The 26084-nt window shown below is 43.2% G+C and overlaps 1 protein-coding gene across 40 annotated transcripts in view; it reads right to left on the reverse strand.

Annotated features, from left to right (window-relative positions):
- CLASP2 (cytoplasmic linker associated protein 2) overlaps positions 1–26084 on the reverse strand; it is a 277986-nt gene that overhangs the window by 107818 nt on the left and 144084 nt on the right. For 30 of the 40 annotated variants that reach the window (XM_034761043.1, XM_034761035.1, XM_034761034.1 and 27 more), the window contains 5 exons: positions 24431–24508; positions 20735–20902; positions 10964–11019; positions 7633–7806; positions 1401–1424 (listed from right to left, as the gene is read on the reverse strand). In XM_034761043.1, the coding sequence (XP_034616934.1) occupies positions 1401–1424; positions 7633–7806; positions 10964–11019; positions 20735–20902; positions 24431–24508 (500 nt within the window). The remainder of the gene's footprint in view (positions 1–1400; positions 1425–7632; positions 7807–10963; positions 11020–20734; positions 20903–24430; positions 24509–26084) is intronic. The other 10 variants (XM_034761038.1, XM_034761076.1, XM_034761040.1 and 7 more) reach the window with 1 other exon arrangement.

A 26084-nucleotide genomic window follows, 5' to 3' on the forward strand; every position in this document is an offset into this window, starting at 1 on the left:
AACATCACTTGTACTCCATGATCTTTACTGGCTTACAATTAGCTGCAAAGTGAATGCACCATGCTGGTTATCCATAATTCTTCAAATGATTTGGGATTCTGGTATTTTAAAAATCTCTTCTCCTGTGTACCACCTAACTGCATTTTCAATGAAGACCTTGGTTCTGGAATTCAAACCCTCTTGAGGTCTGCTAAACTCTGATGGCCTTTATGATGTGATTCAGAATGAGTGTGCATTTAATATGATTATTAGCTCATCTGACTCAATGGATAAAAAGATAGGGATGATGGTAGGGAATGGTGCCTGCTTTGTTGACAGTAGCTATTGTTCTTCATTTTTCTAAACACTAGGATATAGTTACAATACATGTGACAAAAGTTTATATAGATTTCAGCATCTTTCAAGCCAACATGGCCAATGCTAATATCCTTGGGCAAATATCAAACTCAGCTATTATGGCAAGGCAGGAAGCAGATGAAGCACTAGTTATAGCTACTTATTGGAAGCATCTAGCTGTAGCATAGTAACAATTGCTAGAGGAATGCTGCTTCTCAGAAGGCCTTTTCAATTATGACAGGAGATATAGCTGGCAACTAGCTAAAGATTGTTTAATATACAGATAGAACAAATAAATACTAAAATGCTATTTGAGGGAAAGTCTATAAATCTTTAAAACATTCTGTTAAATATGCTGGAGGTTATGTAATCCATGAATGAAGGCCTACTCCGCAATAATTATCTTTAAAAATAATTAAATTGATGAAAGTTGACAGTGTCTTGTTAAACGTCTCCTAATTTGACTATTTTAAAATCTAGGTTCTTACAAGAGCACTCTTTACATAATGCATCTGATTTTTAAAAGATCTAAAATATTTTACAATAATTTTCTGTTCCCTTATTGATGTTTATAAAGGTCTTCTCCGCAAAAAAGAAACTGACTGACAATACAGGAGAAATTATGAAACCCCAGAACCTCTGAAACATAAAAGGTACCGCCAAATACAAAAACTTTTCACAGTAGCATATACAAAACTTTCAAGATTAAGTTTTCAAGTTGAGGGTACCCTAGCTGGTAAAGTCGGTGTCTAAATAAAGAAGGACAAAAGCTTCTATTCATAATATGATTGGTCATTATGGAAATAACATTCGATTAAAGATAAACGAAGTTTCTTTTAAAGCTGGATACCTGACATCCATAACATCAAGATATATTGACAAATACAGTAATTTGAAAGACAACCACTTTAAGTCTAAAATTAGTGTACAGAGGGGTTAATGAAGACATTTTACATACTGATCAATAAAGGTATGTAGTACAAACATGAAGTACTTTACATGAAATGTAATTTCAAAAGATGTTTTAATAAGATTAGAAGAGGGCAGACAAAACAAGTTCTTACCATCCATCTTGTCAGAAGTATCCTCTTTGTTGAAAGAGCAAGCAAAGAAACAGGGAAAACTTAGTGTGTTAGAATAAAGACATTCATAAAAGAGTCATAAAACATTCATTAAAGAAACTATATTAATAGTAAACACTGAAGACATTTGTAGATTTAATTCATTTGTGTAAACTTTAGAAAAGTTAGTGGTTCCCAACCTAATATAAGATAGGGTACAAGACCCCCCACCCCACCCACCCACCCAAAAAAAAAAAAAAGACGTGGAACCTATTTGCATTATCTAGATTTGAGCAAACCCTGGAAGCAAAGGTTACGAACTTTTTCAGGATACATCAATTGCTTGGTGCTCAGTCAATAAGAATTCAAATTTAGATACATTTATAGTGTTACTGAACCACTATGACCCCACTTCTGAAATTCTCCCACTTAACTTGAAGCCTCAAAGGGGGAGGCAGTAGAAATTTAAGAAAAACAAACAGGACAGCACAATAAAGGCAGAAAAAAAGGAAGGGCGACTAGTATGTATAGCTTAAGCAATTCAAGATTTTTCTAGTCATTTGGCATGGAGTGTGTATTGCAAGAAAAGGAGTACACAGATTTTGAGTATAATATAAGCAAAATAAAGGCTGAGTACCACTACAGTACTTACTAGTGCAGTGTTTCTCAAATGCAGCCGCCGTGGCCACATGCGGCCACCAGGGGTTTTTCCTGCAGTCACAACAGCCTCTTGTGCAGAGGTAGGGGAGGGACAAAGCAGTGGCCCCTCCCTGCAGCGCTCAAGGGTAGGCTTCAGCCCCCGCCCCCCCCTCCTCAGTTCAGCCAGAGGCTTGGGCAACAGGCTATAATCCCCCCTCACCCAGTGGCAGCCGCAGGACTCTGCAGGCCTCCTAAGGTGGGCTTCAGCGCCCCCATCCCCCCAACTTCAGGGCTTTGGGTTTCAGTCTCCCCACAGTAGCAGGGCTCTGCCTGTGGGCTCAGGGCTTCAGCCCACTGCCGACTCCAGCCATGGGGCTCTAGCTCTGGGCTTTTACAGGGCCCAGCCTTACCAGGCGCTGTGGTCCAGAGGCAAGAAGTGGGATGAGCCCATGGAAGGGAGCTCGAGGCAATGGGGGGAAGCAGTGGGGGCCAGGGGCACCAAAATATAACTGTAATATAATTATTTTTACTATTGAGTCTACAAAAAACCCTACATCAATCAATTACAATAATTTTGGACACGTAAATATGCATATTTATTTGTTTTTCCTAAAGGTAATTAAGTATTTTAGGAAAAAAATTGTCAGAGCGGCCACCAACCAGAGATGGAGGCTGCCAAAAAATTTGTTGTGAGAACCCCTGTACTAGTGAGATATGTATAATCCGCTGAATGTTGCTTATAAGGATGCAAGTAATTTCAGGCCTCAAAACAGAACTAACCTTAAAATGACTAAAGTCTGGCAGAGAATGTCTTCCTGATTCAATAGCTACAAAACCAAATATAAGTTCTAATGCAGTAACAGCACAGGGGAGATGCTTTTTCATCAATAACAAACAAGCAATGACAGGTAGAGGTAAGTAGAGACCTGTGTGCCCCGATAAGTTGGTCCTGATTTCTACAGCTACTTTAAATTTTTTAAAAGGTTTATAATTAAATATGAACACGAACAACACTATGAGTACAGTGGCCTTGGTATTTATTTTGATATTAAACTCTCCAAAACTGGAAGCAGGATAAGCACATTTGTAGGACATTTCTGGTAAGATGCTCAGCACTGAAATAATTAACAATTTTGCCCATTTAAACAGTCATTTTAGGTTTCAACAACCCCATTGAGATGAAAGGGGCAAAAGGGACAGTTTACTCAGTACTGTTTCATGCTGCCAGCACATTCTGGCATGCTATGTTGCTTCAGTTTACACACAGTTCATATTTTCAAGGGTATCTTCTTAACTAAGAGTACTAGATTATTTATTTTTAAGAGCTGAGCGTCTGGAGCACCTTTCTGCAAAGTAGATTCTATGGTGAATCCACAGCCAACAAATATATGGGTCCCAGACCACACATCTTTAGCAGGGGCAGGTACATACCACCCACTGTTGCAGTAGTTTACATAAGTTTTAGAATTCTGAATCTTGAGAAATTCTTATCAGTCATGCTGCAAGCACAGACCCAGAAATGGTAATTTCTTGAAAAACATTTTATTTTAAGAGGTGATTGTAAAAAAAAGCAGAATGAAATAAAATTAAAACATAAAAAGTAGACAGTATTATCTTAATATTTTACAGAAGCACAGAAAAGGGGACTTCAAGAGGTTATCAAATCCATCCTCTGCACTGAGGAAGGCCTAAGTAAACCTAGACCATCCCTGACCAACCTGTTCTTAAAAACCTCCAAAGGCAGGGCTTCCACAACTACCCTTGGAAACCTAATTCCAGGGTGTAACTTCCTTATACAGTACATCTACACAGCAACTAAACCCCCAGGGCTGGACCTTGCTATCTGACTCAGGCTCATGGGTCTCAGGTTGTGGAGCTATTTAATTGCTGTGTGGATGGTCGGGCTTGGGTGGACCCTGTGGTGTGGGAGGGTCCCAGAGATCTTAAGTGTAGTACTCTGCACCTGTCTTTATTGAATTTCATCTTGCTGATTTTAGGCCAGTTCTCTAATTTATCAAAGTTATTTTGAATTCTAAATCCTTCCTTCAAAGTGCTTGCAACCCCTCCCAGCCTCGTGTCACCTGCAAATTTTATAAGCACACACTCCACTACATTATCGTGGTCATTAATGAAAATATTGAATAGGACCAGATCCAGGACTATCCCTGTGGGACACCACTAGATACGCCCTCTCCAATTTCACTGAGAACCACTCAGAAAATGGTTTATCAACCAACCTGTGCACCCACCTCCATCTAGACACATTTCCCTAATTTGCTTATGAGAACATTATGTGGGACTGTATCAAAAGCCTTACTAAAAAAATCAAGATCTTGTCTACTGCTTCCTGCCTATCTGCTATACCAGTAACCCTGTCAAACAAGGAAATTACATTGACAAATCCATTTACTGAAGGATTCCTTTTAGTTTTCAGGTCATTAAAGAGCTCCTGATGGAGCCATACTGGACTCTCACTATTCTTTCTACCTGTCCTTCACATTGGTATAGTTGGCAGTTATGCATTTAATACTGTCTCTATGAGAAGTTGCCAGCTATTTTGAACACAGGTCTTACAGTATTTACAAGGAACCCACATGTGACAGAAGGAAAATAAAAATATGTATAACTGTAATTATATGCTGTAATTATCTTTACAAAAATATTTTGCAGTATGTGGTACATTTTTCTTACTCTCCCCATATCCCTTCTTTCCTTTACAATTCTAATACTGCCACATTTTCAGTTTATAAACACTATATTTTTTAAAAGTACAAAGATACCATAATAAACTCAAATACCTCAGTCTATTAGTGCTATTATGATACTACACAGATTCAGATAGACCATAAATAAGAATGTGATACCACAGACAAAAATAAAAATATGTAGAATTTTAAATTATATTTCTTGTGTGAGTTTTCTTATTAATTGAATCTATTGTTTGGCACTACCAGAACACAAAGAAAGGGCCGAAACAATCTTTTTACAATTATTTTTTGATTATAAGAACTCTTTCTAATTTGCATTATTAGACAACACTACACTAATCATTCAGAGAAAGAGAATAGTACAAAATAATAGCTATTCCATTTGGACTAATGTACACTCATTCTGTTTTACCTTTAACCCCCCAGACCAATGTCACAAACCAATGTCACATTATCGGAATTCTTCCATCAAACATACATCTCAATGTTCATTTTTTCCATTTTAATCTAAGGTGATGTGACAGAATGTACCCGTGTCCACACCCTACACATCATTGTAATAATCTTTGTACAATGTATGCCTTGTGAAGTATCATTTGAAAACTCAATTCGCTGGTCATTATTGTCCAGATGAAATGTTTGTGGCAACACTGCATGGGAAGTTATAAGATTCCACCGTGTGGTGTTATTAACACGTTTCAAACTGAGGTTGGCAAACAGGTCTGTCTCAAACAAAGGAACGTGTGCTTTACTTAATTTTCATTTAAGCAGTAAACAGAGCCATCAAGCAGGAAGTGAAACAAAGGAAATTGAAACCCTTCCCCATAGCCTTTTGCCTCCTGATACCCAGCGGGAAATATTTTTCAAAAGGGGAAGAGCAGCTACAAAAAGGAGGGACAAACACCCCAACGCACCCTTCTTTTTCTCCCTGCCCATCACATTCACGGCACCAGAAGTGACAAAAGAAGCATTTGTTGGACTCTGGGAGAAGGGGTGCTGGCTAAAAAGTTTGGTCAGTGAGACTGCTGAAGGTATGTGGTGAGAAAACTTTCCTTTGAATTTAACATAGTTTGTTAAGTTAGGCACCAGTTGCATTTTATCTTATTTTTCTTGTAAACATTTCTGACTTTTATGCTTCATTACTTGTACTCACTTAAAATCTCTCTCTTTGTAGTTAATAAATTTGTGGGTTTTTTTTTTTAATCTAATCCAATGTGTTTAAAATGAAGTGTCTGGGAAATTCCATTTGGGGTGGAATAATGGATTTTATATAAATTTGGATTGTCCAGGAGAGGACTGGGCAGTACAGGACATACATTTCTAGGGGGAAATCTAAGACTAGGAGTCTGTTGGGGTCACCCTGCAGTATAACCTAGGCTGGTAAGAACCAAGGTGTGGCTGACTGGCTGCAGTACACACAGCTGGGAGTGATTTACATGCTGGAGACTGATTGTGAGCAGTCTCTGAGCTGGAGGCTACAGCAGCAAACCATTGTAAAGGGCACCCCACATTAGAGGGCAGCTACTGATTAGTCTGGATTGTGCCCCAGGTATGTCACAAAGGGATAACTTAAAAAAAAAAGGGGGGGGGTCCAAACGACAGTTGCCAGCGAGACAATACTTTCCAGCTAATCAAAGCAAGATTTAAAGAATATGTTGGAACGGGTCCTGAATGCATCCCATAAAAATTAGCTATGAAACTAACAGCATGAGTAAATCCTCCTCCAAGTCATTCCCCTGCATACAACTGCCAGCATTTACCCTCTTGAAAATGTGGGTGTTCTTTTAAACTCCTATCTAGGAGGTGTTGGGAATGAAATATGTAGTCCTTTATATGTTCTGAAAGCACAACACTGTTCTAACCAAAAATTTGTTTTTTTCTGTTTAACTTAGCAAAAGACCAAAGTAATCCTTTCACTTTATCATAGGTAGGATAACTTTGTTATTCTCTATCTCTTCCTCCAATGGTATTTTAATTTGACCATTTCTCTTTCTTTCTTTTGTCTCTACCATGCCTTTTTCCTTTGCTCTTCCCTACCACAATGGTTGTAGAGTTAAGGCTAAATCTCAGCCTTGCCTTGAGCCATGAAGAAGAGCATGGACAGATTATGACTCAGAGTTCATGTTTGGAGTTTGCAACAGTTCCAGCATCTAACACCAGAAGTGCTACCAGTAAGAGACCTCTCCTCAGACAGATATCATGGTAGCACTTCTTATGTCTAACAGAAGTAATGTTACTCATCCACAAAAATGCAACTTAGGTGAAAATATACACAGCAGTGCTGGAAAACCTATGAAGAACTCTTCCAAACCAACAATGTACACAGTTGTACAAAACAGTGACAAATTTGGAATACTGCAACCATTTTATATAGCTTGAAACATTTCACCATGACTTAGCTACAAAAGTATTTTAGATTTTTTTTTTTTTTTAATAAAATGGGAATTTGAGATTTCTAATGGTGACTAGAATATTGCCTCTAAAATTGGCAGAAACCATGACTGCTCCCTTCTATTTATCTGCTGCCAGAGTTCAAATGAGAGTGTCTCATGTATTTTAAGAGCATAATGAAGACACTCTTTGCACTGGCCTTCTTCCTCAATAAAGGAAGCTCTAAAGGATCCAGAACACCTCCATGCCTCAAAATTAGCTCTCTCTTAAAATCCTCCATACAAAGACAGTTTGATCAAAAAGGGGAGCCAAGACAGTAACTCCTAGCCAGACAATACTGATGCCCCTTAATTCAAGCACTTGGTGCCTAGGTACTACTATTATGAATGCACCAAATATCCATACACAATACTTTCCAATAAAGGAAGTATTTTTTCATTACTATTTGCTTTCTATGAACTCCAAGAAACAGTTTACAGTAAGCCAGGATCTCTCACCTAGTGAAGCATAGGATCCAGGAGGTAGACCAGCAGCAGACAAGCGCCCAGCTCCTGTTGGCTGTCCAGCAGCATGGCGTGCCTTTGCACCTGCAGCAGCATTAACATCAATGTCACTGCGGGACCTCTGCAGTGTTCCTGGACTTGGAGCAGTCTTGCTGCTACTTCCTGAAACTAAAAAGAGTAAAGATGGTAAAATCAAATCTATATTAAGCCCACTTATTATCAAAAGTTTGGCTAAGATTTTCCATCTCTATTCGGTATATGGTCTTATAAACCATAAGGTTAACTTGATTCAATACATTCAATACAATCCTATATAATGTAAAATATAAAGTAACTATGTTAACAGAAGGCTAAGGTTGAAAAAATCAAGCCCCCAAAAGATACTAAAATGACAGAATTGTGATTGCCGGTGCAACCTTAATTCAGCCCCTCTGTGTGCATGTATTATGATATAATCTTTAATTACAGAATAACATACTATTTTTTCCAGTAGGACCCCTGCCTCATTCAGTGCATAGAATAGATAGTGCTCAGGGAAGGGGGATCATTCGTTTATTTTATCTTCCTCATTCAATACCTTGTCCCACGCCTTATTTAATACACACCATTTCATCTTCCTACCCCATGCACGAAGTACAAAATTATTTAATAATAATAATATATTGAGATATACCTATCTCCTAGAACTGGAAGGGACCTCGAAAGGTCATCGAGTCCAGCCCCCTGCCTTCACTAGCAGGACCAAGTACTGATTTTTGCTCCAGATGCCTAAGTGGCCCCCTCAAGGATTGAACTCACAACCCTGAGTTTAGCAGGCCAATGCTCAAACCACTGAGTTATCCCTCCCCATAATTTCCACATAAGCAGTTCTGTGGTCCATTCATCATAGTATCCAAGTGCTTCATAAACATTAATTTATCTTCACATTATCTGTGAGATTAGATGGTATTATCATCTCCAGTTTACAACTGAAGAACTGAGGCAAAGAGATTAGGACAAATTTGTCCACTTATTTAAAATGCCCAACTTGATGCAACCAGAACCAGATTTTTAAGAGTACTTAGCATTTTTCTAGCACTTTATATGTTCATAGCACAGCTCTAGTTCTCTTCACTTATGGCTGTGAGTGCTCAGCCTTTCTGCAAATCAGACCGGAGGGTCTCAAGTTTGGCATCCAGAAAATGAGAAACACAGTTAATGGCCACCTGTAAAAAAGGTGTGGTTTAAATGATTTAGACAGCATCAAATAGGATCTCTGTGACAGAAACAGGCACAGAATTTGATTTTCCAGGGCACAATTCAACTACCTGGCCTATGAGACCATCCTTTCTCGTCCTTAGTCTCCTGCCTCACTCAAAACATCCTTCCAATTTCTGCAATAGATTAAGCAAAAGTCCTAGAGACAACAGTCTCATTCACTACACAGCCCTGACTTATTCCCTGATGAGGTCCATCTTGCTCACTGAATGATGCAGCGGTCCTGTATAAAAGAATAGTATGAGATTCTTATCAATGCATACACACAAGATGGTGAATTAAGGTTGCACAGGTAACTTCAATTCTTGCATTTAACTACCTTTTGAACTTTACAGTTTCAACCTAATAGAGGACAGTAGTGTTATGTTTTTGTGTGTGTGTGTGTGTGTGTGTGTTTTTTTAATATCTATTTATTTATTTAGAAAGTTTAACTGGTTTACAAATCATGGTCATGTAAATATCAGAAACAAACAGATAATTACAATAGTGAGGGTTTTTTTTTGTTTAGAGAAAAATTATGCAGCAATATAATCCTTATGCTACCTTATTACTCCTTATACTATCCAGGATGTGTTATTTCTGGTAACTTTATTAAACTGAATGAAACTACTGACTGCTCATATTTATCAAATCAGATGTGTATATCAAACGTGTGCATTTTTTTTGGCAGGCAAACTTACTTTGAGCATTGAATAAATGGTAGCCACATATCTAAGGGTCCATTTTTGCTGGGTACATACATAATTGATGTGTTCATTCTTCTATAACCTCCCATATTTTGGGAGAACAATTCCTTCAGTTCTGGACTGTCTCTCTTTTCCAGTAACAGACTATCAGTAGTCTAATGGCTATTAGCTGATGAGAGATTGATTTTTGCATTTCTCTGAGTGTTACCATTTTTGCTAAGAAACCCCAAGATTAGCAAAGGATCATTGGTAATAAATAGCTAACAATTTAAAAAGGCAAATTATTTCACGTGGAACCATACTGATTCCCCAAATGGATCACCTAGAAGGTTAGGATCTTTAGATCTCTACCACTTGAGCTAATGGAACAACTGCTAATGGTAGCAGTAGGCTGTTATTAGAGGAGGACAAGACAGAGACTTTACAAGTGGGTTTGACAGCTGTTTGCTGACAGCAGAACAGTGTTATGATTCAAATTCTGGGTTCCATTACAGGTGCTGAAGAGTGTTTCTTAGTGGTTATAAACCCTTCTGTTCTTATCCACCCTCTCAGACTCCTGTCCTTTCCTCAATCTCTGCTTACCCCTTTCCCCCGTGGAGCTCCTAGCCTCTCTCCGCTTTCCCCCCTACTTCTCAGCCCCTGCAACCCTCTCTGCAGTCCAGGCAGGCTCATTTCTCTTTCTCCTCATCACTGACTCTCCCCGTTCTCCATTCTTGTGTCTGGAACCACAACAACCAGAAGGGGCAACTGCAGGAAAAGTCTTGCTCAGCCACTACAGTCCCACACTAGAGCATATCCAGAACAATCTTCTGAGAATTTACCTGCCAAACTCTAATACATTTCTATTGAGCAAGGGAGAACTGAGATTTTTCAGAGGCTGAGACCTTGGCCAATTTTGGGTGAATTTTCACAGGGACAAAAAGGTACATCCCTGGCATCAAGCTGATCCCCCTGCCAAAATTCAAGTCCCTGTTCCAAAGCACAGAGGCACTAGAGCTTCTCTATTATATAGATTTAGGATTTTTTTTTTTTAAAGGAAAAAAATTCTGTATTTTTCCTTAATCTTGTTCTCTGAAATGGCTGAACTATTTTAGCTGAAAAATAAATTCCAACCCACCACAGAAAATTTCAGCCCAAACAGCTGAAGTATGCCAAGGTTATATATAACAGAAAAAACAGGGTCTTACAATGGAAAGTGATAGCAGTCTTAACTATAGGTGGAACTAGTAACACATATAATAATGCAATTCTGTATCAGAATAAACACAGAAAAATACAAAAAATCTTAAATTATGGCTAAGTCTAATTTAAAATATGAACATAACTTTCTAGATGGTCAATTTGTAAGAAACAAGTCTATTTGTGTAGCAATGAGAGCATACCTCTGCCAGCTATACTTGCTGGGCTGGCTGTGGACCATTTAGAAGATAAAGGACGACTGAAAGAAAAGCAAACAATAACTACATTAGTAAGAGAAATCTCAGTTGAATCCAAAGAGCAATTATACATTATGAAAACACTTTTCAGTCCATCTTTTCACTTCGATTTTCTATTTCTACTTTCTGAACTGTATTCAGGTAACACACATTATACAGAACGACCCATAAAGCATGCTCATCCTAATACATCATCTGTTTTTGAACATTATACAATTAATTCCTTGCTATAGTATTATTATAGTATTCACTTTGGTGACTGCAGACATAATATAAACCCTTTAATATAAACTGAAGACATACAGAACTATCAAGTTCCAGCCAGAGGCTTGAGGGAAATATGTTGGGTGCTGAAGGTGGCTCAATTCTGTTTCTCTTGCTTTGCTTTCTACACCTCCTCACATATAAACCCCACTTAAAAAAAAGAAAAAAGGAAAAAAAAATCATCTCTTCTGAACCTACTCCTTGCTCCAACTCTTGTTCTACATTTTCTTCCAATCCTGACTTGGTGAGGAGTGCTGCACAAACAAAATTTTCTGGTCTACTCCTCTCCCTTAAGCACTAATTGTCAAGTAAGGAGCCAAAAACCAGTTCTCTTGTTCTCAAGAGCCAGGAACACTCCCTTTATTAGTGCTCAGCCTCTAATTCTGGCTATATGCTTCAGAAGTGAGAAAAGGAGAGATTAAAAGACAAAAGGAGACTAGTAGAACACTAACTAATGAGGAGACAGCTGATGGCAGGATATTTGTTCATTGATTCATCTATAGGCATTTCTATGTTAGGACACATATCAAGTGTTTAAATGATGCAGAGATTTCTATACGAGTGTGCAGAGCCTGGAACATTAATAGTAGAGGCTAAATGGGGAGCATGGTGTGTGGGGGGGAAAATAGTGACAGATAAAACTAAAAATCCTCTTAACTTTTAAAATTCCCCTTTTGTAGGTAATCAAAATTTCAGGTAAAAAATTAACTTTCCAATCTTGTGAATCTATTTTAGTAAGGATGCTGGCAGAAGTAATATCACTTATTCTTATAACAATAGTGCCCACACTATACTATACAATTAATCCTGTAAGCCCAAAAGGATCTGTAAGATTTATATTAATTTAAGATTCTTATAAGTTAATAATATTGAAAACCATAGAGAATCACATATACTGATAAAAGGTGACATACTGATATAGGCAGACTCCCAAGCTCAGTGTTGGGAAGAGGGAAGTGAACAATCACAATAAAAGCCAGAGTAGTAACTTCAGGTAACTCAAAAGGTAAAAAATCACTTGTGTTTTTATTTCAATTGCTTTTAATATTAGGATTTCCTCATCTAGCTCCTAACATTCCTACACAATGTACCTTAAATAGTTTGGGAGCTACATGGCTCCCAACACCGAGATGTAAAGATACTACCCAGGAATGTTAAGTCCTTTGGTAAGATTCTATCTTATCCACAATTCAATATTCAGTCCACATGCAACCCTTCTAGTTTCATGACAGGATTACAAATGAAATTCCTAGTAGTGATTATGCATTAGCTTAAGCAAAGGGTAAGCAAACCATCGGTGAATGTACATATTCATTGTTGAAGATAAAGTGTTGCCAACTCCGTTCCCTATAAATTTCCATTTAAAAATGTTTATATAATTACAAATGACATATTGCAGCTAAAATTTGGCATAGATAAGGGAAGGGACACAATTTGTAAGGCTACTAGTCAAAAGTATTGCTGCCAAAAAATTAACATTTCAGTGTTGGGGGTGGAGGGGGGTGCATTCTTTCTACTCCCCTTTGGCCTACAAACAAAATCAATGAAAATCAAGTTAACTCATTTCGGAAGATCACTAATCTAGACTAAGGTCTTGACAATTTTGGTTTCCCAAAAGTTTTCCACACAGATTTCTATTGCAGCCTATACTAGATGTGATTTAAGAACAGAACCTCATATGTTCAGGCAGGGCCGGCTTTAGCAAGAGCGGGGCCCGATTCCTGGGGGCGGGGCTTGCTGCAAGCCCCGCCCCCAGGACCCGAGCCACGCCGCGGGGGGGGGGGGGGGGGGCAGGGGGGACCCAAGCTGCGCGGACGGGGGGACACACACACACACACCCGAGCTGCGCCGCAGGAGGACGGGACGGGACGGACCCGCGCCGCAGGGAACGGGGGAGCCGAGCCCCGCCGCGGGGGGGGAAGACGGGGGGAGCCGAGCCCCGCCGCGGGGGGGGAAGACGAGGGGACCCGAGCTGCGCCGCGCCGTGGGGACGACCGGAGCCGCGCCGCGGGGGGGGGGGGGGGGGGGGCGCGGGGTCCGGGGGGGCGGCGGGGGGGGGGAACAGGGGACCCGAGCCGCGCCGCGGAAGCCTCGGGCTGGAGCCAAGCCGGACCAGAGCCACTGGGGCCTGCGGGAACGGGCCGCGCCTCCCCGGAGCCCTTCTCCCGCCCCCAACCCAGCTTACCTCGTGCTGCTGGCCCGCCCCTGCTTCCTCTCAGACTTCCCGCGAATCTCTGATTCACGGGAAGGAGGGGAGGGGGCGGGGCGTGCAGGGGAGGGGAGGAGGGGGAAGTGAGCTGGGGGCGGGGCGGACAGCTGCAGCGCGGGGCCCAATTCAGCCGAATCGGCCTAAAGCCGGCCCTGTGTTCAGGATGTCTTCCATAATTTGAAGGATAGAACCTCCACGTACTACTCTTTCCATCACCACATGCAGCTTCTATTTATGAAGCAAGACCAGTCCTTTTCCAATGAGGCTTCTAGATGAAGATAAGGTGTACCTATTGAGGATAGCAGTACTGTTCTGCAGCAAAGTGCCAATTTCAACTTCATTTTAGCAATTAGAACAATACTGAAAAAGAAAACTGAAGAAGTAATTGTGAAGATAAAATTAACTCATTTTTGTTCATCATAGAACTTACCCTATTCCGCTGTTCAGTGGAACTGAATTTCAACAATTTCCACCCCACCATCAATCTCAGCCTGGACCAGTCCACACAAGAGATCCACTTCCTGCACACTACAGTGCAAATAAGCTATGGTCACAAACACCACACTATACCAGAAACCTATTGACTGCTGTACTTACCTACATGCCTCCAGCTTTCATCCAGATTACATCACACGATCCATTGTATACAGCCAAACTCTAAGATACAACCGCATTTGCTCCAATCCCTCAGACAGAGACAAACACCTACAGGATCTCTATCAAACGTTCTTAAAACTATAATACCCCCCTGGTGAAGTGAAGAAAAAAACGGTTCCTCGTCCTTTTTGTAACTGTTGTTCTTCGAGATTTGTTGCTCATATCTATTCCAGTTAGGTGTGTGCGTGCACAGCATGCACGGCTGTCAGAAACTTTTCTCTAGCAGCTACCCGTCGGGCCGGCTGTGGAGCTCCCTGGAGTGGCGCAGATATGGCGTTCAATATATGATCCTGCTGACCCCACCCCCCTTCAGTTCCTTCTTTCCAGCAACTCTGACAGATGGGAGGGAGAATGGAATAGATATGAGCAACACATCTCGAAGAACAACAGTTACAAAAAGGGTGACTAATCGTTTTTCTTCTTTGAGTGTTTGCTCATATCAATTCCAGTTAGGTGACTCCCAAGCCTTACCTCGGAGGTGGGGTCGGAGTCAAGGTATTGCAGATCGAAGCACTGCTCTTCTGAAAGCCACATTGTCCTGAGATTGGTGAATGATGGCCGAGTGTGACGTAAAGGTGTGCACTGAAGACTACGTGGCAGTCTCTGCAAATTTCCTGAAGAGGTACGTGGGCCAGGAAGGCTGTCAACGAGGCCTGTGCCCTGGTGAAGTGAGTCATAATGACAGGCAGAGGAACCTTCGCCAAGTCATAACAAGTGTGAATACAGGCTGTGATCCAGGAGGAGATCCGCTGGGAAGAGACTGGAAGACTTTTCATCCGCTCTGTTAAAGCGACGAACAACTGGGTTGTTTTGCGGAAAGGCTTCGTTCGGTCAGTATAGAAGGCGAGCGCCCTTCTAATGTCCAGCGAATGCAGCTGCTCTTCATGAGGACTGGAGTGTGGCTTTGGATAAAAAACTGGTAGAAAAATGTCCTGGCTAACATGAAAGCAGGACACGACTTTGGGAAGAAAGGCAGGGTGAGGTCTAAGCTGCACCTTGTCCTTATGAAAAATAGTGTACGGAGGCTGAGATGTGAGCGCCCCCAGCTGAGACATGCGTCATGCCGAGGTGATGGCCACCAAAAAAGCAACCTTTCAAGAGAGATAAAGGAGCAAACCGGAAGCTAATGGCTCAAAGGGAGGATCCATGAAGTGAGAAAGAACTAAATTAAATTAAGGTCCCAGGCCGGAACAGGTGGCTTCATCGGGGGATGAATCTTCTCCAAACGTTTCAGGAAACATTCCACAATGGGGTGCACAAACACCGAGCGCCTGGAAACACTGGAGTGAAAAGCCAATATAGCCACGAGATGGACCTTGAGAGAACTAAATGCCAGGCACTGGTCGTTCAAGTGCAGGAGATAATCCAGGATACACGGGATCGAAGCCTGGAGCAAAAGCACCTGCCTTTGGGCACACTTGATAGAAAACCTTTTCCATTTCGCTTTGTGAGTGGCCCTGGTAGATGGCTTGCGGCTCTCCAGAAGCACCTGCCTCACCGGGTCCGAACAGGCGAGCTCTGCCTGGTTCAACCACGGATCTTCCAGGCCACGAGGTGGAGCGACTGAAGGTCCAGGTGAAGGAGGCAGCCGTGATTCTGCGAGATGAGGTTAGGAGCGAGAGGTAGACGTACCAGGGACTGGACCGACAGGTCCAAGAGGGTGGGGGGCACCAGCACTGGCAAGGCCAAGCTGGAGCCACCAGTATGACGTCCGCCCTGTCCCTGTGGGCCTCAAGAAGCACCTTGTGGATGAGTGGAAATGGTGGGAAAGCATACAACAGTTGACTGGACCATGGAATCAAGAATGCATCTGGATCAAGCCTGGGCTGTGACCCTAGAAGGAGCAGAAAGTTGGACACTTCCTGTTGGCCCGCGTGGCGAACAGGTCGATTCGGGGAAACTCCCAACTGCGGAAGATTGAGTGGATGATGTCCAGACGAATCAACCACTCGTGCGTAAGGAACCGTCAAGCTGTCCGCCAGCACGATCTGAATGCCCAGCAGGTATGAAGCTTGGAGAAGGATGGAGTGGGCTAGATAAAATTCCCACAGTAGGAGGGCTTCCTGACAGAGAGGAGAAAATCAGGCTCCGCCTTGCCTGTTTACGTAAAACATAGCTGTGATATTGTCCATGAGCACCACTACACAGTGGCCCTGCAAGCGGGACAGAAACGCTTGGCACGCAAGGTGGATCGCCCTGAGCTCTTTGATGTTGATATGCAGAGCCAGTTCCTCCACTTGCCATAAGCCCTGAGTTGTCAGGCTTCTGAGATGCGCTCTCCAGCCCAGTGCACACGCATCTGTTACCAGAGTCAAGGTGGGCTGGGAAAGGTGACCCAGAACTCACCATGCAGGGGTAGAGCCATCATCATAGGGAATCCAGGATATGCCTTGGAACCGTGAGCACCATGTCCAGACTATCATGGCCAGGGCGATACATGGCGCGAGCCACGCTTACAGAGGCCTGAGTCGCAATCTGGCATGCTGCACCATGTAGGTGCAGGACGCCATGTGGCCCAGCAGCCTGAGACACTGCCTCGCCATGGTGGTAGGAAAGCTGCAAAGGCTGCTGATTATCCGCAAGAGGGCCAGATGCCACACCTCTGGGAAGAACGCTTGATTGGCATCAAGGACTGCCCCGACTCTTTGAGTCGAGGTGAGGACGGATTTGCTGACATTGAAAATGATGCCTAAGCGTTCGAACGTATCTCTGACCATTTGCACCTGTGATTCCACCTGCTGACAAGAGCAGCCTTGGAGGGGCCAGTCGTCCAGGTAAGGGTAGACTTGCATGTGATGGCGGCGAAGGAACGCTGCCACGACCACCATGCATTTGGTGAAGCCGCAGGGAGCCATGCACAGACCGAATGGGAGAGATGTGAATTGATAATGTACCTTGTTTACCACGAAGCAGAGGAACCATGTGAGGTGATAGATATGTGAAAACAGACATCCTTCATATGGAGGATGGCGTACCAGTCTCCCAAATCCAGAGAAGGGATGATTGTGCTCAAGGAGACCATGCGGAACTGTTGAGTTCCCTCAGGTCCAGAAATGGCCTTAGGCCTCCCTTTGCTTTGGGGACGAGGAAGTAACGGGAGTAGAAACCCTTGCCTTTGAGCTCCTGGAGCACCTCCTCCACTGCTCCTAGAGCGAGAAGGATCTGAACCTCCTGGATGAGAAGTTGTTTGTGAGAGGGGTCCCTGAAGAGGGATGGAAAAGGGGGATGGGAGGGTGGGGAGGAGTAGAAGTGGATAGAATATCCAACCTCTACCGTGCAGATCACCCACCGGTCCGATGTAATACGGGACCATGCACGGTAGAAGCGGGATAGACAGTTCAAAAAGGGAGGATAACTGGCCGGGTTGTGGACTGGTAATCCATCCTCGTGTGCACCTTTAAAAGGGGTGCTTAGGGCCTGGAGGGGGCTTGGACTGACCCTGGCCCTGCCCAGGAGGAGGGCGCAACGGCCTACGCTGACTATATCTATTCAGGAGATGACGAGGAAGAAGCCACCGGTAGGACCGGTTCCGTGGTGGCCTCCTGATCCTCTGGGACCGGTTTCTCCCGAACCCTGGTGTATCCTCCACCGGGGGTGGGGTTGGATCCAGGTTCTCCGATGGATCCTGAGGTGAGCAGCTGATGGTTGCCTCGGGGAGGCAAGACCCTGAACGGGATGGTGAAGGAGCGCCTGGGGGGGGGGCACTTTGGGCCGGATGGTACGTCTAAGGGGTCCAGAATTACCACTTGGGTTGCCAGTGGGGCACTGAAGCGTTCTGTCTAAGACTTCCCGGCCCTGATCTGGGCGCTTCCGATGCCCCCCGATGCTCTGCTTGACCTGAGGGAGGCCAACTTTGAGTGGGAGGGCTAAGGGGTGGCGGTGCAGTACTATCCCAAGGAAACCTCCTCCTCGAATGGATGGGATGAGTGGTGTGGGGAATAACGAGGACCAAACTGTGACCGGTGGTGCTGCTGCAGGGAATGGCAGCGAGATGTGGAGCGGTGCCAGGAGGTCGATCGGCGCTACAAAGTGGGGCTTCATCTTGGTGGGGAGCGGTGCTGCGATTTAGAGCGGTGCTGTGATCGAGGCCCGACCTGAAGCGGGACTGGTGTCCGGAGCAGGATCTGGAATGGTGCTGCAAATGGGAGCGGTGCTGCGACGTAGAGCGACGACTGGGAAGTGCAGTCCGAGGTCGATACGAGCGGTGCCGCAAGATCACAGATTGGGATCTGGACCTCGAGCAGGCCCACGACCTCTCAGCCGACGACCACCTCGAGCGGGAACGGCTCTGAGGGTCAGGGCTGCGAGACCAGTACCGCAAGTCAGACTGGCATGGGGCATAAGTGCAGCGCCGGGACTCAGAACGGCGCAGAGATCCTGGTTGGGGGGCAGACGGCCCGCACATAGCCGGTTTGCCTCTTGACAGTGCCGAGCCTCGGGGTAGCAGAGGCCTTGAGACTGGGGACTTGGGCGCCGTCATTTCGATAAGCCCCCTAGTGGCCTCAAAAATGTCCAGTGTGGAGGGTAGCATGACTTCCTCCACCTGCAGCCGCGGCGAGTCCAGGAACGCGGGGCTTCCTGGGAAGACGGGGGCCATGAAGGTTGAGCCTGACCGGAGGATCTGACGGCCGTAGGCCCATGCTCCGCACCCTGCCCTGCCGAGGCTGCAGTTTCCATGTCAGGCCGTTGTGGAGTCTTGTCCTTAGCCTGCTTTTTGTGGGCAGCCGGCGAGTGGGAGTGATGCCAAGGGAAACGCTTCTGGGCCCCAGGAGACTGCTGGCCCCTGGGAGGGCATGCTGAGTCCTTTTTCGGTGCTGTGGACAGCACTGACGGAGGAACACTCCACACCAAGACACTCGGGGCCAGGTCCTGCTGCAGACGAAGGGCAGACTGTATGAGGAGTTGTTTTAAAACAAATGTCCCTCTCCTTTCTAGTGCGAGGCTTGTCAGCCTCGCAGATCTTGCACATGTCCGCCTGATAGGCTTCTCCCAGACACTGAAAACAGGAGTCGTGGGGGTCGCCCATGGGCATAGATTTGGCACAGGAGCTACAGGGTTGAAAGCCCTGAGATGCATGCCCCAGAGCCCCGCGGGGCCCTCGTTGAAGGGGAAAAAAACCCCCAACCACTAAAGACTACAATTAACAACTAGAAGAGAACAATTAACTAACAATGGGTAACTATATACAAAGATAAGCAGAAGAGCTAGGGATTAGTGGAGCACTTGCGAGCAAGAGACCACTGTTCCAACAACCGTCACTGGCGGTAAGAAGGAAGTGAAGGGGGAGTCGGGCTGGCAGGGTCGTATATAGAGCGCTATATTGGTGCCACTCCAGGGGGCTCCACAGCCACCCTGACGGGTAGCTGCTAGAGAAAAGTTTCTGACACGGCACGCGCACACAACTAACTGGAATTGATATGAGCAAGCACTCCAAGAACAGATTGACAGAGCCAGAAGGGTACCCAGAAGTAACCTACTACAGGAAAGGCCAAACAAAGAAAGTAACAGAACGCCACTAGCCATCACCTACAGCACCCAACTAAAACCTCTCCAGCGCATCATCAAGGATTTTCAACCTATCCTGAAGGATGATCCCTCACTCTCACAGACTTTGGGAGACAGGCCAGTCCTCGCTTACAGACAGCCCCCCAATCTCAAGCAAATACTCAACAGCAACTACACACCACACAATGAAATACTAACCCAGGAACCAATCCCTGCAACAAACCCTGCTGCCAACTCTGTCCACATATCTATTCAAGGGACACCATCATAGGACCTAACCACATCAGACACACCATCAGGGGCTCATTCACCTGCACATCTACCAACGTGATATATACCATCACGTGCCAGCAATACCCCTCTGCCATGTACACTGGCCAAACTGGACAGTCTCGATGCAAAAGAATAAATGGACATAAATCAGACATCAAGAATTGTAACATTCAAAAACTAGTGGGAGAGCACTTCAATCTCCCTGGACACTCAATAACAGACTTTAAAATGGCAATTCTTCAGCCAAAAAAATTCAAAAATAGATTCCAACAAGAAACTGCAGAACTGGAATTAATTTGCAAACTTGACACCATCAAAATTAAGCCTGGGAGTGGATGGGTCACTACAAAAAATAATTTCCCCTCTCTTTATACTCGCACCTTTTTGAAAACGGTTGTGAATGGGCACGTCCACCTTGATTGCATTGACCTTGTTAGCACTACAAAAGTAACTTTCCTTCTGTCGATATTCATCCCTTTTTGTCAACTGTTCAGAATAGGTCTCTTCCACCTTAATTGAATTGGCCTTGATTGGATGGACCCCCCACTTGGTAAGGCAACTCCCATCTTTTCATGTTCTGTAATATATATACTGCTTACTGTATTTTTCACTCCATGAATCTGATGAAGTGGGTTTTAGCCCACGAAAGTTATGCCCAAATAAATTTGTTAGTCTCTAAGGTGCCACAAGAACTCTTCATGTTAGTCTGTATCAGCAAAAACAACAGCTACCACTCTGAAACCTGTAGGCACATTAGAACTAGACAATTTTTGTTCTTTCAGACTGGGAATCGCTTAAGTGACACTTACTTGAGACTCTCCTGTGAACTTGAAGATGACCTGTCTGACTGAGGGAGAGATGCTATACTGCCAGAATTCTTCAAGTAAGTCTGGAGACTTCTTTGATAGGATGGCTCAAGGTTATTGTACAGAGCCTCTGCTTCTCCAGGAAAGTGACTTCTAAGACCCAGGTAAGTCCTACAAAAAAAAAGAACAGCCAGGTAGAACTGCTACAAGGTTTTTTGTTTGTTTGTTTTTTGTTGTTTTTTAAACTACACAGAAAAAAATGAAAATCCAGCTGTGACACAGGCTAGAAAGGGTTACACAACTAGCAGGCTAATTGACCCAAATTCAACGTTTATAAAATTGTTAAAAAAGTATGTAAATGGTAGTTAGGGACATTTCATGTTAGACAGACTAGAGCTTTGAAATAGAAAATTGTATTGTTAGAGAATTAGAGGTAAGAGTAGTTGAATGTGTTTACTTATGTGTCGTTAATATTAACCGTGTAAACAGTTTCTACTGATTCAGAGATCAAAAGGGAGTATTAACATTTAGATGAAACTTGGGTATGATAACATCATTGTCTATATTTCACTTTGAAGTTAGTAGTAAACGGTCTATGAATTGCTTAATGAATAATTACCTTATACTAATCAATGTAGCTAACTACCAGTGATGCTTAGGAAAGAGAAGATTACTTCAGAAGACTATTGTTCACACAAGAGGCTGCAAAAAATCTCTATAAAAACGCTTGGGACCTGATCCTTTCATCTCAAATCTTCTTATGCTTCATCAGGGGAAGCTTGGACCACAAGACTGAGATCTCCAGTGCCATCTGGATCACCCCGATATTGAATATTGGACTACACCTATGGACTAATTCTAAAAGAACTCTGTACAACTCTAAAGCTCACCATCTCCACTATGAAATTGACTTAAGATCAACATTCATGTCTGTATGTATAATGATCTTTTAAACCAATATTCTCCCTCTTTTCTTTGTAAATTTTAGTTTAGTTAATAAGAATTGGCTATAAGCATGTATTTGTGTAAGATCTGAAATATTCATTAACTTGGTGGGTAACGTGTCCGATCCTTTGGGACTGATAGAACTTTTCATATGATGAACGAGATTTTCAATAAACCTCATCATATTTGACTTGGCTGTCTGAGTGGGAGCCCAAAGGCTGGGTTGCTTTTAGGGAACTGTGTTTTTTGGCTTCTGGGTAACCAGTAATGTATTGTAGAATCTGTTTTGTTGTTGGCTTGGTAAATCTAAGTATCAGAATAACCACCAGTTTTGGGGATTGTCTGCCCCATTCTTTGCAATTTGCCCTAATTGAGCAATCTCAGCGTCGCTCCCAGTCGCACCAGCACTGAAATATGTGCTGAATGCTTCTCCACTAGCCAGGTTATGGAGGCATCTAGCACAAAAGTCTGAACAAATCTTTTCAAAATAACTTTATTCCTCCCATCACATTCTCTGTGATATATCTTTTGATATTTCCTACTCACTGAAGATGCCCCAGAATATATCATCAAATATTATCAGCCAATAGTATCTGTGATGTCACAGAATGATCCATTCTAAGAAACTTTCAGTGAACCAGCACAATATAAAGGGTATTTCTCAAAAGGGAATTTTTTAAAAAGTTAGTTAAGATTTATGGTGATTTAATTTTGCTTCAAAATTTGCCTCTGAAGTAAATTATTATTTTGGAAAACAGAAGGTGCTTACGAAATAACATTGAGAAATACTAGATATTGATTCTGCATTTTAAATAGATGTACTTTTCATGTAATTCAGAATTCATTGCACATTACACAAATGTAAAAGACTGGCCTGGTGGCATAGCAGTAGTGGTCTGCCTTAATGGTCTACAGCCAAACTACAGCAGCCAAAGTGGAGTGAATTTAGCCCTTCCCAGTTCCATTTATCACAATCAGGTGAGGATTTCAAATCCTAACTGAGACCATTTGAATGCTAACAATAAGTACTGGCAGTTTTATTTTCATTGCTAGGCAGAGTGGTACAGTGAAGAGGCTACAGGACTGGGACTCAGGAGACCTGGATTCTATTCCTGGCTCTGCCACTGACTTGCTGGGTGACCTTGGGCAAGTCGCTTTCACCTCTCTGTGCCTCTGTCTACCCAAAAGAAAAACGTATGGTTCTTTAAGAAACTCTCACATGGCACACACCGTACATTTTTCTGTTTATATTTAACAGTAACTAGAAATTAAAAATGTGTGCTATGTAGGGTGACCAGACAGCAAGTGTGAAAAATTGGGATGGGGGTAGGGAGGTAATAGGAGCCTATATAAGAAAAAGCCCCAAATATTGGGACTGTCCCTATAAAATCGGGACATCTGGTCATCCTAGTGCTATGTGAGGTATTGCTGCAATAAGAATTTTCAGGTTTCAGAGTAATTATAAGACTTTTAACATTTTCACTTACTAAACTTTGAGCATTTAAATCTGTAAACTTAGTATCTGATGAAGGGTTTTTTTATGTATTTAGTTTTAATGGATTTGAATGAGATTATGAAAAGAGCAGGGGTTGAACACTAGCTTTATCCATTAATTTTCAGTTTTATTTCCTATACTTGTTTTTTTATTCTTGTGTAACTGGATGTCTCCATGTGTGACAAGCAGTGAATCTCTCCAAAAAAGAATCTTTTGTAACAGAAAATAATAAGCATTACTGTCACAAAGAAGGGCAGATTCCAAGTTAAAACCTTGCATGAAAAAGGCACCAATTTTAAATGGTCATTTTCATGCTACTTATATGCTTCCTTATTATATTTCAAAGGACTGTTAATTACCTTTATTGACAAAATATAGATGATAGGTATTTATTTTATTTTGTTGTCCCTGCAGAAAACAAGCATAGGAGGATGAGCAGAATTATCGTCTGTCTTAACAAAAGAACTGTTAGTTGTTCAATGATGTTTTGTACTCATGGAAGTAAGAGACTGATTAGGCAGAAATACTGATCTACAATACTTCCATTTTACTGAAGTCATCAGATTTTACAAAACAAAAACCAGGAACTCTTCTAAGCTTTACTAAATTAGGTAGGGCATTTTGCATGGAAAAAAATGTTCATTTTAGGATTATATTAAATGATCAATTTCAACCAGATTCTTCAGTGATTAACAGTTAAATACCTTAAGCATACAGTAACTCCTCACTTAACACTGTAGTTATGTTCCTGAAAAATGCAACTAAGTGAAATGATGTTAAACAAATCCAATTTTCCCATAAGATTTAATGTAAATGTGGGGGGTTAGGTTCCACGGAAATTTTTTTCGGGCAGACAAAAGGCATTATATACTGTACAGTACTGTACTGTGGTTGGGAAGTGCCCATGGCTTACCTCACACAAGCACAGCGTGCTACAGGCAAGGATGCTAGGAAGCACCTTCACAGCAGCAGCTTCCCCGGAGCAGAACAGGGCACTGACTTTGCCATGGGATGCTCCAGGCCCGCCTGTTCCCGTCGTCCTCCACTCCAGGCCCACCTCTTCCCACCCCCACTCCACCTCCTCTCCGGAGCACGCCGCATCCCCGCTCTCCCCACCGGAAAGTCATAAGCGCCGCCAAACAGCTGTTTGTCCCAGCTGTTTGGCGGCGCTTAGGACTTTCTGGGAGGGAGGGGCAAGGGCGGAGATGCGGCGCTTCAAATCTTTCAACCAAGATTACAAGTTCACTCAAAACTCTTACTTTCTTGCCTCCACTCTTGCCTCAGCATCAGCATCATGAATGCCCTTCTTGATGGTTTCAACCAAGACAGTTGCATGCCTAGAAGACAAACATACCTCATATTAGTTTTTAATTTTACAAATTTAATTATACCAAGGTAATTTCTTACCTGTTAATTAAGTTTCTCTAAGTCATACAGAGTATATCTGCAATTAAAAACCCGCGGCACCAAGTTTTGGAGCTGGGTCAAATGACTTAGGCTCAAGAGGTTCAAGCTGTAGAGCTAAAGATTGCAGTATAGACATTCAGGCTCGGACTAGAGCCTGAGCTCTGAGACCCGCCCCTCTCCCGGGGGCTCAGAGCCCAGGCTCCAGCCTAAGCCCAAATATCTACACTGCAATTTTTAACCTTGCAGCATGAGTCAACTGACCTGAGCCAGCTGAGTTGTGCCATGGGTCTTCTACTGTACTGTAGATCTACCCACAGTGACCCTGATATTGGGTGTGGACCATCCTTCTAGCAGATGCAAGTCAGGAAAGACATGAGAGCCATAATGACATAACTATCCCTTTTTAAGATGCTTAGGTAGGCTGTCAGGCCCCAGCTATTCCTGGTTCGGAAGATGGAATCTGTGCCTGCATGCTTACTTGGGCCCATTGTTAAGACAGGCATGCTAGAAAGTACCTTTCAATTTTAAGAAGATGCATGTTTAGTAAAGAAGTCAATATATTGATCAATGATAGAAAATAGACTTATCTTGAATAAGTACAAAGATAAAGTGTCTCCCCACTGTATTCCTTAAAACTTAGTTTTTGAATGATTGATATCAAAAGACTGATCAATTAGTGCAGAATAAAAATAGCATACTACTGGATTGATAGAGAGGAGGCTACTCATCCAGTGTAGTAACTGACGTTCTTTGAGATGAGTGTCCCTGTGGGTGCTCCACTCCAGGTGTTCGTGCGTCCCTGCGCCTTCGCTTGGAGATTTTAACAGCAGTACTTGTACCGGTCACGCAAGCGCAGAGCCTGCCCCCGCCCCCCCAAGTGTACCTTTATAGTACACATGCACGACCGGTCTCCTCAGTTCCTTCTCTACAATGGAGGCTACCCCAACTCCGAAATAGAGGGGAGGAAGGTAGGTAGTGGAGCACCCACAGGGACACTCATCTTGAAGAACATCAGTTACTGCACAGGGTGAGTAACCTCCTCCTCTTCTTCTTCAAGAGATGTCCCTGTGGGTGCTCCACTCCAGGTGATTGAAAAGCAGTGTATCTCAAGGAGGTAGGGATTTTGGATGTGGTAGGAATGCAGTAGATAATACAGCTCTGCCTAATCGTGTTATCAGAGAGAGGTTCTTGAGTAAGGGCACAGTGCTTAACAAATATGTATTCAGAAGACCAAGTGGCCGCTTTACAGATATCAGCCAGGGAAACTTTGCGTAGAAAAGCCATGGAGGTAGCCACAGATCTAGTGGAGTGAGTTCTGATGCCGGCTAGAGGCATCACTTTCTTTATTTGATAGCACAGTCGGATACACTCAGAAATCCAGTTTGAAAGTCTCTGGGTAGAAATAGATGTCCCTTTGGAACACTCTCGATGGAGACGAAGAGTTCCTAAAAGGGCTTGGTTCTATCCAAATAGAAGGACAAAGTCCTGCGTACGTCTAACGTAGAC

The sequence above is a fragment of the Trachemys scripta genome, chromosome 2, assembly GCF_013100865.1.
Source record: "Trachemys scripta elegans isolate TJP31775 chromosome 2, CAS_Tse_1.0, whole genome shotgun sequence".
NCBI classification, from domain to species: Eukaryota; Metazoa; Chordata; order Testudines; family Emydidae; genus Trachemys; species Trachemys scripta.